Here is a 16,635-nt window from a genome sequence, read left to right on the forward strand (position 1 = left end):
ATCATTTTTCTAATGATCGGCCCCTGTCTATGGTGATCTTTCTAACCCGGGGAGCATTGCCTTTCAGGTCATATCTTGCTAATCCCCTTCAAGCTGTAATGCCATCATTTCTTACCAGGGAAATTTGCTTCCCTTCCCCGCAGCAGTATGAAAAAAGAAAAAGTCAACCTCCAAACTGCGCTTTGTCAAACCTCTATTTTCCTTTTTCCCTGCCCCTTGTGTGTTCTATCCCTTCCTCTCACTCAATATATTCCCCCACTGGAAATCAGAAGGCAGTGTCAGCTTCCAGGAGTGATTTCTAATTGAAGTGAAGCCTTATTGCATGAACACTCCTGAGCACATACTTCCTTCACTGATAGAAACACTTACCTCAACTTCCAGTTTTGTTTCATCATAATTATAGCTTATATTTAGCTGTTAGATATGAAGGCACTTATTAACCTTTGGTTTTTCATTCAAAAAGAATGGTAGACACTGCAAAATTGCCCAGACCATCAGGAAAGTTAGAGGCAAGAAGTAAAGAGAGAGTCATAAAAAGATTCCCACATAGGAGGAGAGATTAAAGATGGCGGCCGAGTAATAGCTTCCCTGCAACTGGGAACAGCAAGTCTGGGGAGACAAGACTCCAGACAACTCTGGCCTGTGGGATCTGCCTATAATCATCTCTTTGAGGAGACGAGGAGACGAGGAGACAGGGAGCCAGCAAGGGACTTCTGGACCCCAAGAGGAGGACAAAAACAGTGGAAAACTGGCAAGTGGTTGCGTGTTTTTGATCGACCTAATCACGCCGGCAACCGTAAGTACAAGCAGCAGTGAGACTGCAAACCGGAAAGGCCTTACCTGTGAACTGTTTCGGTGTTCTTGGACTTGGCATTCAGTTGAACTGCTGTGGGGAGAGCTTGAGCAAAAGTGTGGAGAACTTTGGGCATTGCCTGGGGCCCCAGACTGAGCCACTGAGCTGGGCACAGGAAGCCATTGTGAAAGAACTGCCCCGGCAAGCTCTACCCTCAGGGTCTCAGAGCAAGGATTGGGTGGGTCAAAGTAACCTACTGACTAAGCAGCCTAAAGGCAGGGACTGAGCTGCCTTACAGCCTTAACCCTTGGGGGCAGAGTGAGCCGGTTTGGGCACACTGGAGCCTTGGGCTGTTGCCCTTGGTAGAGTGCCGTAATGTCACAGCTCATAGCAACCTCAAACTCCTGGGCTTGGTGCCGCTCAGACCTCCCTAAGAGCTATGCAGAGAACCCTGACCAGTGACCCGCACCCACCAGGCCTCCACATTCCCTGACCAGGAACTGCTGGAGCCACACAACCCTGCGTACTCCCTCCTGTGTCCTCCCAGCTTCCACACTAGACCGTTCATCTGCACAGGGACTCTGGTAGCTGCGTGCCCTTTGGAGCCCTCCCTGCCTCTGCGCAGAACTCTTCTCCTGAACAGAGAATGCTGGAGCCTTGGGCTCTCTGTGCCAAACTCACTGGGTGCCAGGCACTCCTAGAACCATGCGCACCATCTCCTGCCCTGTTGCTGGATCCCGGTGTGTCACACTCCAGAGCTGCTTCCACAAGCAGAACTCCCTGGGGCAGCCCCAAAGGAACTACACAGGCTCACTCCCTTCAAAGATCCAGCAACAATAGAGTGATCATGCTGGGGTCTAATCTTGGAGAGACACCTCCCCAACTCTGAGGACGGCCAGAGGCAATTGTGAAAAACAATCATGAGGCAAAATCAACAGAAAAACTCTGGCAATATGAATAATCAGAGTAGATCAACTCTCCCAAGGATCAATGGGGCAGACACAGCACACGATCCCATGCACAAACAAATAGCAGATTTCTGATTTGTCAGAAATCAAACTCAGAATCTGGATAGCAAATAAGATGGAATTAGAATTCCAAGCAGTAACTCAAAAGATATCTCAAGAATTCAACGAATTCAAAGATCAAATGACCAAAGATTTTGACACATTGAGACGGGAAGTTGCAGCACTCAAAGATCTGAGAAACACAGTAGAATCCCTCAGTAACAGAATGAAGCAAGCAGAAGAAAGGATTTCTGACATTGAAGACTAAGTGGAAATGTTGAACAGGCCTATATCAAGTTCTGAAATAGCATCAACTATACAAAATCTCCCTAAAAAGAAAAGCCCAGGACCAGATGGCTTTACGTCAGAATTCTACCAAATATTTAAAGAAGAACCAGTACCTATACTACTAAACCTCTTCCAAAATATAGAAAAAGAAAGAATATTACCCAGCACATTCTACAAAGCAAACATTACCTTGATCCCCAAACTAGGGAAGACCCTACAAGAAAAGCAAATTATAGACCAATATCACTAATGAATATAGATGCTAAAATACTCAATAAGATCCTAACAAACAGAATCCAACAACACATCAAAAAAATTATACACCATGACCAAGTCGGATTTATCCCAGGGTCTCAAGGCTGGTTCAATATACGTAAATCTATAAATGTAATTCAACACATAAACAAACACCATATGATTCTTTCAATTGATGCAGAAAAAGCTTTTGATAATATACAGCATCCCTTCATGATCAGAACACTTAAGAAAATTGGTATAGGGCGGTGCCTGTGGCTCAATGGGTAGGGCGCCGGTCCCATATGCCGGAGGTGGCGGGTTCAAGCCCAGCCCCGGCCAAAAATAAAAAAAATAAAAAAAAAAAGAAAATTGGTATAGAAGGGACATTTCTTAAACTAATAGAGGCCATCTACAGCAAACCCACAACCAATATCGTACTGAATGGAGTTAAATTGAAATCATTTCCACTTAGATCAGGAACCAGGCAAGGTTGCCCATTGTCTCCATTGCTCTTTAACATTGTAATGGAAGTTTTAGCCATTGCAATTAGGGAAGAAAAGGTGATCAAGGGTATCCACATAGGTCAGAAGAGATCAAACTTTCAGTCTTCACAGATGATATGATCATATATCTGGGAAACACTAGGGATTCTACTACAAAACTTTTAGAAGTGATCAAGGAATATAGCGATGTCTCAGGCTACAAAATCAACATCCATAAATCTGTAGCCTTTATATATACCAACAATAAACAAGCTGAACAAACAGTCAAGGACTCTATTCCTTTCACAAAAATGCCAAAGAAGATGAAATATTTGGGAGTATACCTAACAAAGGACGTGAAAGATCTCTACAAAGAGAACTATGAAACTCTAAGAAAAGAAATAGCCGAAGATGTTAACAGATGGAAAACATACCATGCTCATGGCTGGGAAGAATCAACATTGTTAAAATGTCCATAGGCCCAAAGCAATATATAATTTTAATGCAATTCCTATTAAAGCTCCACTGTCATACTTTAAAGATCTTGAAAAAATAATACTTCATTTTATATGGAATCAGAAAAAACCTCGAATAGCCAAAACATTACTGAGCAATAAAAACAAAGCAGAAGGAATCACGCTACCAGACCTGAGACTGTACTATAAATCGATAGTGATCAAAACAGCATGGTACTGGCACAAAAGCAGAGAAGTAGATGTCTGGAACGGAATAGAGAACCAAGAGATGGATCCAGCTACTTACCGTTATTTGATCTTTGACAAGCCAATTAAAAACATTCAGTGGGGAAAAGATTCCCTATTTAAAAATGGTGCTGGGTAAACTGGCTGGCAACCTGTAGAAGATTGAAACTGGACACACACCTTTCACCATTAACTAAGATAGACTCTCACTGGATAACAGATTTAAACTTAAGACATGAAACTATAAAAATACTTGAAGAAAGTGCAGAGAAAACTCTTGAAGGAATCGGCCTGGGTGAATATTTTATGAGGAGGATTCCCCAGGCAATTGAAGCAGTATCAAAAATATACTACTGGGACCTGATCAAACTAAAAAGCTTCTGCACAGCCAGTAACATAGTAAGTAAAGCAAGCAGACAGCCCTCGGAATGGGAGAAAATATTTGCAGGTTATACCTCCGATAAAGGTCTAATAACCATAATCCACAGAGAACTCAAACATATTAACAAGAAAAGAACACGTAACCCCATCTCAGTTTGGGCAAGGGACTTGATGAGAAACTTCTCTAAAGAAAACCGACGCAAGATCTACAAACACATGAAAAAAAGCTCATCATCCTTAATCATCAGAGAAATGAAATCAAAACTACTCTGAGATATCACCTAACCCCAGTAAGAGTAGCCCACATAACAAAATCCCCAAACCAGAGATGTTGGTGTGGATGTGGAGGAAAGGGCCCACTTCTACACTGCTGATGGGAATGCCCACTAATATATTCTTTCTGGAAGGATGTTTGGAGAACACTTAGAGACATACAAATAGACCTGCCATTAGATCCTATAATTCCCTTACTAGGTTTATACCCAGAAGACCAAAACTCACAATATAACAAAGACATCTGTACCAGAATGTTTATTGCAGCCCAATTCATAATTGCTGAGTCATGGAAGAAGCCCAAGTGCCCATCGACCCACAAATGGACTAGCAAATTGTGGTACATGTATACCATGGAATACTATGCAGCCTTAAAGAAAGATGGAGACTTTACCTCTTTCATGTTTACATGGATGGAGCTGGAACATATTCTTCTTAGCAAAGTATCTCAGGAATGGAAGAAAAAGTATCCAATATACTCAGCCCTACTATGAAGCTAATTTATAGCTTTCACATGAAGACTATAACCCAACTATAGCACAAGACTATGGGGAAAGGGCCAAGGAAGGGGATGGGAGGGGGGAGGTTTTGGTGGAGGTAGGGTAATGGGTGGGGCCACATCTATGGTGCATCTTAGAATGGGTACAGGCGCTTGCACTAATGTACATAACTATGATTTAACAATAAAAAATAATAATAAAAAAAGAAGATCCCCACATAGGCTGACACTTGCTCTTATGATGACCCCAGCAGTTGAGATCCGGGGCAACCAAGCCATTAGCAGTGGGTCAGAAGAGCTTTGGAGATCCCTATCAAGTCTCACCAACCTTCGCTCTTAGGTGGGTTTGGGTTTGGGAACACAAGTGCCAAAGAAGCAGAATATGAGTCCAGCTCTATTATTGTAGAAATGAGACTGTTAGAGAATAATTTACAGGATTTGGTTGCTATAGGGTCTTTTCAGGCACAGTGGTCTTTTTGTTAATTGTTTTTTCTTTCTCTACAAGAAAATAATTTCTATTTCTCTCCACCAGTTATTTCATATTTTCAGTCTTTTCATTTTTTCAGTCTTTCTAATATATAAATATATTACAGTATGTCTTTAAAAAAATACAAAAAAACAACTTTTCTTCTGCCTTTTTCTCCAGCAAATACCTGATAAACACCCTTCCATCTACACTGACCCCTCAGGACAGGTCCACCCCAAAAGGAAGAGGGCACAATATCATTTAGAACAATGTTTCTCAAGGAGGAAGTGGGGGTAAGTCTGAGGTGTCAGAATTTTTGGAATAAGGGCAAGAGACATGAATAGAACCTTCTCTAAGGAAAACAGACAAATGGCTAACAAACATATGAAAAAATGTTCATCATCCCTAACCATGAGAGAAATACAAATGAAAACCACCCTGAGATATTACCTAACGCTAGTAAAATTAGCCCACATCATAAAGTCCCAAAGCTGTAGGTGCTGGTATGGACGTGGAGAGAAGGGAACACTTGTACACTCTTGGTGGGACTGCAAACTAATATAGCCTTTTTGAAAAGAAGTATGGAGAATACTCAAAGATCTCAAATTAGATCTCCCATTTGACCCCACAATCACACTACTAGGCATCTACCCAGAAGAAAAAGTATCATTTTATCATAATTAAATGTGCATTAAATTGTTCACTGCAGCTCAATTTACAATCATCAAGACATGGAGGCTCGGTGCCTGTAGCTTAAGTGGCTAAGGTGCCAGCCACGTACACCAGAGCTGGTGGGTTCAAATCCAGCCTGAGCCCGCCAAACAACAATAATGGCTGCAACAAAAAAATAGCCAGGCATTGTGGTAGGCACCTATAGTCCCAGCTACTTGGGAGGCAGAGGCAGGAGAATTGCTTGAGCCCAGGAGATGGAGGTTGCTGTGAGCTGTGATGCCACAACACCCTACCCAGAGTGTCAGCTTGAGGCTCTGTCTCAAAAATAAATAAATAAATAAAAGACATGGAAACAACCTAAATGCCCATGAACTCAGGAATGGATTAACAAATTGTGGTACATGCACACTGGGGAATACTATTCAGCCATAAAAAGATGATGACTTCACATATTTTGTAATATCCTGGATGGAGTTGAAACACATTCTTCTTAGTAAAGTATCACAAGAATGGAAAAGCAATGATCCAATGTACTCAATATTAATATGAACCCAGTAGAGGACTGGATGCATGACCACATGGGTGAAAAACTCATTTCAATTCAAGCTGGGGGGAGGGGTAATGAGGTAGGAGGAGGAGGGAGTTAAGGTGCTCTCACTGAATGGGCACAGGGTGGGGGTGTTTGGCACACCTTTTGGGTGGGAGACATAACTATAAGAGGGACTCCACCTAACAAAGTCAAATATTTTGACCTGGCTGTTTGTACCCTCACGTTAACCTGGAATAAGTTTACTAAAAAAAAAAAAAGTGGACACAGATAGGCGCGGCCACAGCACACACTATCAATAATCCCTGTTCTTAGTTGAGAACTGCTGCCTGCTGATTGTATCATATTAACTTCTTCTTTGGGAGTCTTTTGGTCAGTCCTTCCAATGATGAAATCAAAATGTTCCCCTGACTAGATCCAGATCTAGGAGACATAAAGATGACTACGACATACATACTTACTACCTTATCTTGAGCTCCCCCAGAAACAGCTTCTACAGCCGAGATTGATGCAGGGTATTTATTGAAGGCTATTCTTGGGATGACACCCATAAAGGAGTAAGAAGAAGTGCATTCTGCTGAGCACAAGTTTAAAGTGGGAGAAGCAACTGCACAAAGGTCTCATCCAATCTCATATGAAATCTGAAACTGGGATAGTCCTTTGGAGACATCCTGAATTAAGGCAAGAAGGCTGGGTCTTAATACCCTTGCATTAAACAGTCGTTAAATATAGGTTCCCCATGGGTAGTAAGGAGCATAACCTTTGACAAAGACAATTTCTGGGGAGGAACTCAGCTATGAGAAAGCATTATTCAACCTCCTGGCAGCTGGAAGAATGAGTGCCTCACCCCCCAAAGGAGGATCTCATGTACCCCAGCATCCAGTACATTTGCCCGACCTCCAAGTCCTCCTACTCAAGCCTCCTCAGGTTCCTCACCCCTGCCCATCTTATATACAGGTATGGTAGGCTCCTTGCAACACTGAAGTATCTTTATTCATTTGCCTCAACCTGCTCAATGGGGGCAGGGTTTGTACATCCCTTCCCCTTCCTTTCCAGGAATTTGGCTCTATTCGTTTCCAATGACAACCAAACATATTCATTCTCCTGAGACTTTCTTCTAATCTCAGGTACTTCGTTTAAAGCAGTGGTTCTCAACCTTCCTAATGCCGTGCCCCTTTAATACAGTCCCCGCAGGTTGCTACCCACAGGTTGAACCGCTGCTCTAAAGCTTGTTCAAAGGGGGATGAACCAAATGTCAAATGCAATTCCAAGGAAAATGATTGGAACACTTCACCCTTTGTCTATCCTCTTGCATTACATTTTTAGCGATTTCCTAATTGTGAAAGTCAAAGGACACTCTTTAGTCCTTGATCCATTGGACATCTCTAGATTATTACTTTATCATACACTTTGAAACTTTTGTCTTCCTCGCTCATGTTTTATTTGACCTCATGTTCTCTTCATATGCTATTTCTCTCTCTCACTGTTGTCCCTGAGATTCTAGATTCCTGTCTTCTGTCTATCTCTGAGGCACCAATGTGGTATCTACATCATATTAATAACACAAAAATTGTATTTATTATTATTATTATTATTTGTTGTTGTTGTTTTTGGTTCCTTTCTAGGTTTAGTATCATGGCGATACTAGGTTTATAGAATGTATCTTATTCGGCTGTGGTCTGAGAAGATACAGGGTATGATTGTGATGCTCTTTTTTTTTTTTTTTAATTTGTTGAGACCAGTTTTGTCTCCAAGATTGATCTAAGATGTGATCAAACTTTGAGAACATCTCGAGTGCTGCTGAGAAGAATGTATATTAGGTTCTTTGGGGGTAGAATGCTCTGCAAATGTCTGTTAGGACCATTTTATTTAGAGTTGGTTTAAGTCTAATGTTTCTTTATTTTCTGCTTTGATGATGTGTTGAGCTCTGACAAAACCAATGAAAACACAATATATCAAAACCTAAGGTATACAGTATAAGCTGAAATAAGAGGAAAGTTTATAGTAATAAGTGCCTACATTAAAAGAGTAGAAAAGCTTCAAGTAAACAAAGTGATGATACATCTCAATTAGGAAAATAAGAGTAAAGAAAACGTAAAATTAGTAGAATATAAGGAATAGTAATGATCAGAGCAGAAATAAGTGAAATTGAAACAAGAAAAAAAAAAGTCACTCTATTTATACCAATAAAAAATAAGAATGCGTGTAAATAATTTGATCTTCCAAACACTTTGACCAGACAATTAAAGCCAAATAACTTTTTTATTGGCTTGAAATTTTGGATAATTGGCTGCACACTTCCCTGTGCTCTGGGGACATGGACACAGGCCCCGTCATGAGCAGTTTCTCTGTCATTCGCTTGCCCTAAGGAAGGCCAGGGTTGCAGTGATAGGAACTAGACCTAATTTTGAATTGTGGGTAGAGACTTGGCCCAAGCAAATCCAACACTGGATCCATCACTTCTGAAAACATTCGATTTGGATCAGAATTCAGAAATGAAATGTTAATTCTCTTGCTCCATCCCCCACAAAACTTCTTATATTTATTTATTTATTTTTTTTTTTGATGCCTGGTGCTTTTGTGAAAATGCTCTCTTCCTACTACTTCCTTTTTTTTTAATTTATTTCTTTTTATTGTTAAGTCATAGCTGTGTACATTAGTGCAATCAAGGGGTACAATGTGCGGGTTTCATATACAATCTGAAATATTCTCATCAAACTGTTCAACATAGCTTTCATGGCATTTTCTTAATTACTGTATGTAGGCATTTGTATTCTGCATTTAGTAAGTTTTGCCTGTACCCATTCTAAGATGCACCATAGATGTGGCCCCACCCATTACCCTCCTTCCACCCAAACCTCCCCCTTCCCTCCCCCTTCCTTGGCCCTTTCCCAATAGTCTTGTGCTATAGTTGGGTTATAGACTTCATGTGAAAGCTGTAATTTAGCTTCATAGTAGAGCTGAGTACATTGGATACTTTTTCTTCCACTCCTGAGATACTTTGCTAAGAAGAATATGTTCCAGCTCCACCCATGTAAACATGAAAGAGTTAAGTCTCCATATTTCTTTAAGGCTGCATAATATTCCATGGTATACGTGTACCACAATTTGCTAGTCCATTCATGGGTCGATGGACACTTGGGCTTCTTCCATGACTCAGCAATTATGAATTGGGCTACAGTAAACATTCTGGTACAGATGTCTTTGTTATGTTGTGATTTTTGGTCTTCTGGGTATAAACATAGTAAGGGAATTACAGGATCAAATGGCAGGTCTATTTGTAGGTCTCTAAGTATTCTCCAAACATCCTTCCAGAAGGAACGTATTAGTGTGCATTCCCACCAGCAGTGTAGAAGTGTGCCCTTTTCTCCACATCCACACCAACATCTCTGGTTTGGGGATTTTGTTATGTGGGCTACTCTTACTGGGGTTGGGTGATATCTCAAAGTAGTTTTGATTTGCATTTCTCTGATGATTAAGGATGATGAGCTTTTTTTCATGTGTCTGTAGATTGTGTGTTGGTCTTCTTTAGAGAAGTTTCTCTTCAAGTCCCTTTCCCACCCAGAGATGGGATCACATGCGCTTTTCTTGCTAATACGTTTGAGTTCTCTGTGGATTCTGGTTATTAGACCTTTATCGGAGGTATAACCTGCAAATATCTTCTCCCATTCTGAAGGCTGTCTATTCACTTTACTTACTACGTTCTTGGCTGTGCAGAAGCTTTTTAGTTTGATCAGGTCCCAGTAGTGTATTTTTGATACTGCTTCAATTGCCTGGGGAGTCCTCCTCATAAAATATTCACCCAGGCTGATTCCTTCAAGAGTTTTCTCTGCACTTTCTTCAAGTATTTTTATAGTTTCATGTCTTAAGTTTAAATCTTTGATCCAGTGAGAGTCTATCTTAGTTAATGGTGAAAGGTGTGTGTCCAGTTTCAATCTTCTACAGGTTGCCAGCCAGTTTACCCAGCACCATTTTTAAATAGGGAATCTTTTCCCCACTGAATGTTTTTAATTGGCTTGTCAAAGATCAAATAATGGTAAGTAGCTGGATTCATCTCTTGGTTCTCTATTCTTTTCTAGCCATCTACTTCTTTGCTTTTGTGCCAGTACCATGCTGTTTTGATCACTATCGATTTATAGTACAGTCTCAGGTCTGGTAGCGTGATTCCTCCTGCTTTGTTTTTATTGCTCAGTAATGTTTTGGCTATTTGAGGTTTTTTCTGATTCCATATAAAATGAAGTATTATTTTTTCAAGATCTTTAAAGTATGACAGTGGAGCTTTAATAGGAATTGCATTAAAATTATATATTGCTTTGGGCAGTATGGACATTTTAACAATGTTGATTCTTCTCAGCCATGAGCATGGTATGTTTTTCCATCTGTTAACATCTTCAGCTATTTCTTTTCTTAGAGTTTCATAGTTCTCTTTATAGAGATCTTTCACATCCTTTGTTAGATAAACTCCCAAATATTTCATCTTCTTTGGCACTACTGTGAAAGGAATAGAGTCCATGACTGTTTTTTCATCTTGGTTATTGTTGGTATATATAAAGGCTACTGATTTATGAATGTTGATTTTGTAACCTAAGATGCTGCTGTATTCCATGATCACCACTAAGAGTTTTGTAGTAGAATCCCTGGTGTTTTACAGATATACAATCTTATCATCTGTGAAGAGCGAAAGTTTAATCTCTTCTGACCTTATATGGATACCCTTGATCACCTTTTCTTCCCTAATTGCGGTGGCTAGTACTAGTACTTTGGTAGAATTCTGACGTGAAGCCGTCTGGTCCCGGGCTTTTCTTTTTAGGGAGATTTTGTATGGTTGATGCTATTTCAGAACTTGATATAGGCCTGTTCAACATTTCCACTTGATTCTGGCTAAGTTTTGGAAGATGACATGCTTCCAAGTATTGGTCAATTTCCTTCTGATTTTCATATTTCTGAGAATAAAATTTCTTGTAATATTCTAAGGATCTTTTGAATTTCTGAGGAGTCTGTTGTTATTTCGTCTTTGTCATTTCTGATTGATGAAATTAGAAATTTTACTCTTTTTTTTTCCTGGTTAGGTTAGCCAAAGGTTTATCTATTTTATTGACCTTTTCAAAAAACCAACTTTTTGACTTATTAATCTGTTGCATAATCCTTTTGTTTTCAATTTCATTTAATTCTGCTCTAATTTTGGTTATTTCTTTTCTTCTACTGGGTTTGGGGTTGGAATGTTCTTCCTTTTCCAGTTGCTTGAGATGTCTCATTAAATTGTTAACTTCCTCTCTTTCTGTTATCTTGAGGATGGCTTGCAGTGCTATAAATTTCCCTCTTAGGACTGCCTTTGCGGTATCCCAGAGGTTCTGATAATTCATGTCTTCATTGTTGTTTTGTTCCAGAAACTTGGCAATTTCCTTCTTAATCTTATCTATGGCCCAGCTATCATTCAGCATAAGGTTATTTAACTTCCATGTTTTTGTATGAGTATGAAGATTCCTGTTGTTACTGAGTTTGACTTTTATGCCATTGTGGTCTGAGAAGATGCAAGGAATAATTTCTATTCCTTTAAATTTACTGAGGTTAGACTTGTGATCTGAGATGTCATTGATTTTGGAATATGTTCCATGGCTGATGAGAAGTATGTGTATTCAGTTTTGTTGGGGTGAAATGTTCTGTAGATGTCTGCTAAATCCAAATGTTGGATGGTTAGGTTTAAATCTAAAATGTCTTTGTTCAGCTTCTTCTTGGAGGATCTGTCCAACACTGCCAAAGGAGTGTTAAAATCTCCAACTATTATGGACCTGGAGGAAATCAAGTTAATCATGTCTGTTAGAGTCTCAGGCTACAAAATCAACACCCATAAATCTGTAGCCTTTTTATATACCAACAATAACCAAGATGAAAAAACAGTCATGGACTCTATTCCTTTCACAGTAGTGCCAAAGAAGATGAAATATTTGGGAGTATACCTAACAGAGGATGTGAAAGATCTCTACAAAGAGAACTATGAAACTTTAAGAAAAGAAATAGCTGAAGATGTTAACAGATGGAAAAACATACCATGCTCATGGCTGGGAAGAATCAACATTATTAAAATGTCCATACTACCCAAAGCAATATATAATTTTAATGCAATTCCTATTAAAGCTCCATTGCCATATTTTAAAGATCTTGAAAAAATAATACTTCGTTTTATATGGAATAAGAAAAAACCTCAAACAGCCAAAACATTACTCAGCAATAAAAACAAAGCAGGAGGAATCACGCTACCAGACCTGAGACTGTACTATAAATCGATAGTGATCAAAACAGCATGGTACTAGCACAAAAGCAGAGAAGTAGATGTCTGGAAAAGAATAGAGAACCAAGAGATGAATCCAGCTACTTACCATTATTTGATCTTTGACAAGCCAATTAAAAACATTCAGTGGGGAAAAGATTCCTTATTTCACAAATGGTGCTGGGTGAACTGGCTGTAAAAGAAAACTGGGTGAACTGCAACCTGTAGAAGATTGAAACTGGACCCACACCTTTCACCATTAACTAAGATAGACTCTCACTGGATAAAAGATTTAAACTTAAGACATGAAACTATGGTAGAGGAAAATCCTCTGCGGTGGTGATGGGAGGAAAATGCCTCCTCCCACCAATCCCTCAGAGTAGATTAATGCTGACGGTGTTTTACTCCACGGAGAACTTAATGGAGCTTAACACCTCCTTAGAAATCTGAGTGTGTGTGTGGCTCTGGGCCCGTAACACGGTGGTTACAGCACCAGCCACATACACCAAAGTTGGTGGGTTTGAACCCAGCCTGGGCCAGCTAACCAAAAATGACAACTGGGACAAAAAATAGCGGGGGATTTTTGGCAGGCACCTGTGGCCCCAGCTACTTGGGAGGCTGGGGCAAAGGAATCGCTTGAGCCCAAGAGTTTAAGGTTGCTGTGAGCTGTGATGACACAGCACTCTACCCAGGGCAACATAGTGAGATTATGGCTAAAAAAAAAGAAAGAAAGAAATTTGTGTGTGTGACCTGAAGTAGAAGGCTCTCCCAATGCAAGGCTCAGATTTCAGATTACCTAAGGCCTCCCTGAAGGTTAATAATAATAACCATAGGAGCTGATAGGATCAATCATGAAGTCTTTGTCCCCTCCCTCATCTCACTCTCTGGGCAAATAGACTCCAATAAAAGCAGAGTGGAGCAAACACTCCGTGCCATTGCCAGAATTCCCACGAATGGACAATGGACCCCTGGCTCCCACTTTTAATTCTACTCTATGTCTCTTGTCTTTCTTTACCCTGGCTCCTAACTTTGTATTTCTTCAGTCAATCGCTGCCAGTTTCCACAGGTCTCAGGGGATGCTGCGCTCAGGGTGGGACCCTGACATTACCAGTATTTAGTATGTCTTGAAATATAGAACTTTCAACTATTATAGTTTGTTCCAGAATCCTGTGCCTTCCAGTAAAAGGTGCCTTTTACTTGGGATGTAGACCACCCATTTACAGATTATTCACCATAGCTAAGCAGACACCGATAATGTCTCTTCGGGCTCCCTGTGAACTGTAAATTGCCCATCCCTGAGAAATTTTGGACATTTCTTATAATGCCCTTACCCTGTTCACCCCATCTACCTCAAATCAGTCTTAGGAAGGAGGCTGAGTCAGGGAATACCACCTTTCTTTGCAGTCTCTGTGAATACTCTACCATAGACTTAGACTCCATAGTTGTCAACCACGTAGTGACAAGTGTCCTGTTGGTATATTTCACACTCTCATATGATTGTGCTGCATTACCTATTGCAGGAACAGCTTAGTGACCATTTCTTATTCATTGCCCCAAGTGAGAACCTGGGAACTCACAATTCCAGGTACAAATTTTTGAAGATGTTCTGTACAGTACTAGGAAGTATGGCAAGGAAAACTTTACTCAAAAAAGTAGGGGGCAATGGTTTCCAAAACCAAAGGCACACAAAAGCCAGGTGGAAACAAGAACTCTCCAAGAAGAGCTGTTCTGATTTTGGAGTATAGGTACAGGAGGCAAAAATCAGGGATAACAAAAGCAAGAGCAACAGGAACAAAAAGGTTGGGGATTGCCATTTTGAGACTGCTTACAATTTAATTTGGACAAGATTTGCAGAGTTTCATAGATTCATTGAAATTGCATATGAACTCAATGTGCGTGAAGTGATTTTCCTGGAGTAGTACGCAGAGAAAGTCTCTGTTGAGTTGTAGGAAAAAAAATGAGAACATAAAAGTGCTAATTCCAATGTGCATCCTGTAGAATCAGTCTTCTCTAGTTTCCTACAAAATTATTATTGTTAGCTGCAGGATATTACACTGAGTGGATACAATATTATGAACTTAACTATTCCCTTCTTGTTCAAATTTTATGTCATTCCCATTTTCTACTAATATTATACTTTTATTAGTGTCTTTGTACATGCATTAGTGTTTCTGTTAAATATTACAATATATCCTCAGGACAGATACAGTTGCAGAATTTTAAGAAGGAATGTAACCCAATTAGGGCTATATCTTAGAAAGATAGTTCCAATGAAAGGGGGAAAGGATTGGATCTGGGAAGACCTAGTAGGAGACTATTAGCAATTGCCCAGGTCAAAAATTGTAGCTACTGAACTAAGAAATTGGCAGGACTTCTCTTCCAGCAACTCACCCAACAAAGAAATAACCAGCCAAAATGATACCTGGAGGTTTAACTAAAGCCAAACGTGCCACTCCAGAAATCCAGGAGATTGCTAACAAGATTAAACCACAGCCTGAAGAAAAAACAAATAAGAATTATGAAGAATTTGAAGCTGAAGAGTATAAAACTCAAGTAGTTGCTGGAATAAATTACTACATTAAGATACGAGTAGGCGAAAATCATTATATTCACGTGAAAGTATTCCAAAGTCTTCCTTATCAAAATCAGGAGTTGACGCTTTCTGGTTACCAGACTGACAAACGCAAGGAAGATGAGCTGACCGGCTTTTAGCAGCATGTTCCCAAGGTGATCTGGTTCCTTCCACCGGCTACGGAGAAATGATCCTTGTTAATAAAATATGCTCATCAATAAAGAAGAATTCCTTTTCAAATACCTTGTTTCTTGAATTATTCCTCATTGTTGTATTAAATAAAAATGACCTTTTCTATCTCAAAAAAAAAAGAAAGAAAGAAATTGGCAGGGTCAATGAATATTGAAGGAAGAACTAATGGAATGTCTCTGTGCAGATGTAGGAGGATGAGAGAAGAGGAATTCAGGTAATTCTTTGGTTTCTAGGAGGTAAACTAGAATTTAAGGTAGCTATGAGATGTGATGAGGGAAATATTGAATGGCCGGCTGGGATGTACAGCGCTAGAACACAGGAGAGTGATGAAGTGGAAGACAGTTCTTATATGTCTGCATGAAAATGATACTTGAAGCCGACTGCATAGATATAATTACCCAGGAACATGAGGAGAGAAAAGAGGTCAAGAAAAGCCAAATTCCTTGGAAACCCAAAATAATATGGGAGAGCAGAGGAAGAAGAGCTTCTGTTTCTTCAAAGTAGAGACCAGTGATACAGAAGAACCAAAATATAATGTTATTAGAGAAAACAAGTGAGAGAGCTGTAAAAAACAGGGATAACAATGTTTCCTAATGTTAAGACAACTCCAGTGAGATAAGAGTCAGAGAATACCTGGTGTCTACCTTTCTTCTAATGGCTAGCTTTCTCAGCAATTCCTGTTCCCACATTGGAAAGAAATAGATTTTCAGTGAATTATTAGGGGAAAATGCATACTTTTTTTTTTATTTTTATTTTTTTTGTGGTTTTTGGCCAGGGGTGGGTTTGAACCCACCACCTCCGGCATATGGGACCGGCGCCCTACTCCTTGAGCTACAGGTGCCATACTTTTAAGTGATGCTTTCCCTGTGCCTAAAACTCGCAAAATCATATACAATACATTTAATTGTACCATAATAATTTGATGATTGATTTATATGTTTACACCACATAACACATACTCCCTTGTTTTAGAAATGATGTTTAAATTTAATCTTTTTCATCTTTAATCTTTATAGTATCCACTAAAATACTTCACTTCTTCTTATTTCTTACTAAATATTTATTGGATTTCTTTATTTGAATCTACAATATAATTTGGAACACCTAATAAATACTCAACAATTCTTTTTTTGCAGTTTTTGGCCAGGGCTGGGTTTGAACCCACCACCTCCGGCATATGGGGCTGGCACCCTACTCCTTTGAACCCAGGTGCCACCCCATAGTTAACAATTTTCTTTGAGGCAGGATTTCATTCTA

At 39.7% G+C, this 16,635-nt stretch overlaps 1 protein-coding gene across 1 annotated transcript; it reads left to right on the forward strand.

Annotated features, from left to right (window-relative positions):
• The first annotated feature begins 15,026 nt into the window (after positions 1-15,026).
• On the forward strand, positions 15,027-15,495 carry LOC128565758 (cystatin-A-like). The gene has a single exon (XM_053562467.1). It carries the CDS (start codon positions 15,030-15,032, stop codon positions 15,324-15,326), a length of 297 nt encoding a protein of 98 aa, XP_053418442.1. The 5' UTR covers positions 15,027-15,029; the 3' UTR covers positions 15,327-15,495.
• The last annotated feature ends 1,140 nt before the right edge of the window (positions 15,496-16,635 follow it).

Source organism: Nycticebus coucang, chromosome 14 (genome assembly GCF_027406575.1).
Source record: "Nycticebus coucang isolate mNycCou1 chromosome 14, mNycCou1.pri, whole genome shotgun sequence".
Lineage (NCBI taxonomy): Eukaryota > Metazoa > Chordata > Mammalia > Primates > Lorisidae > Nycticebus > Nycticebus coucang.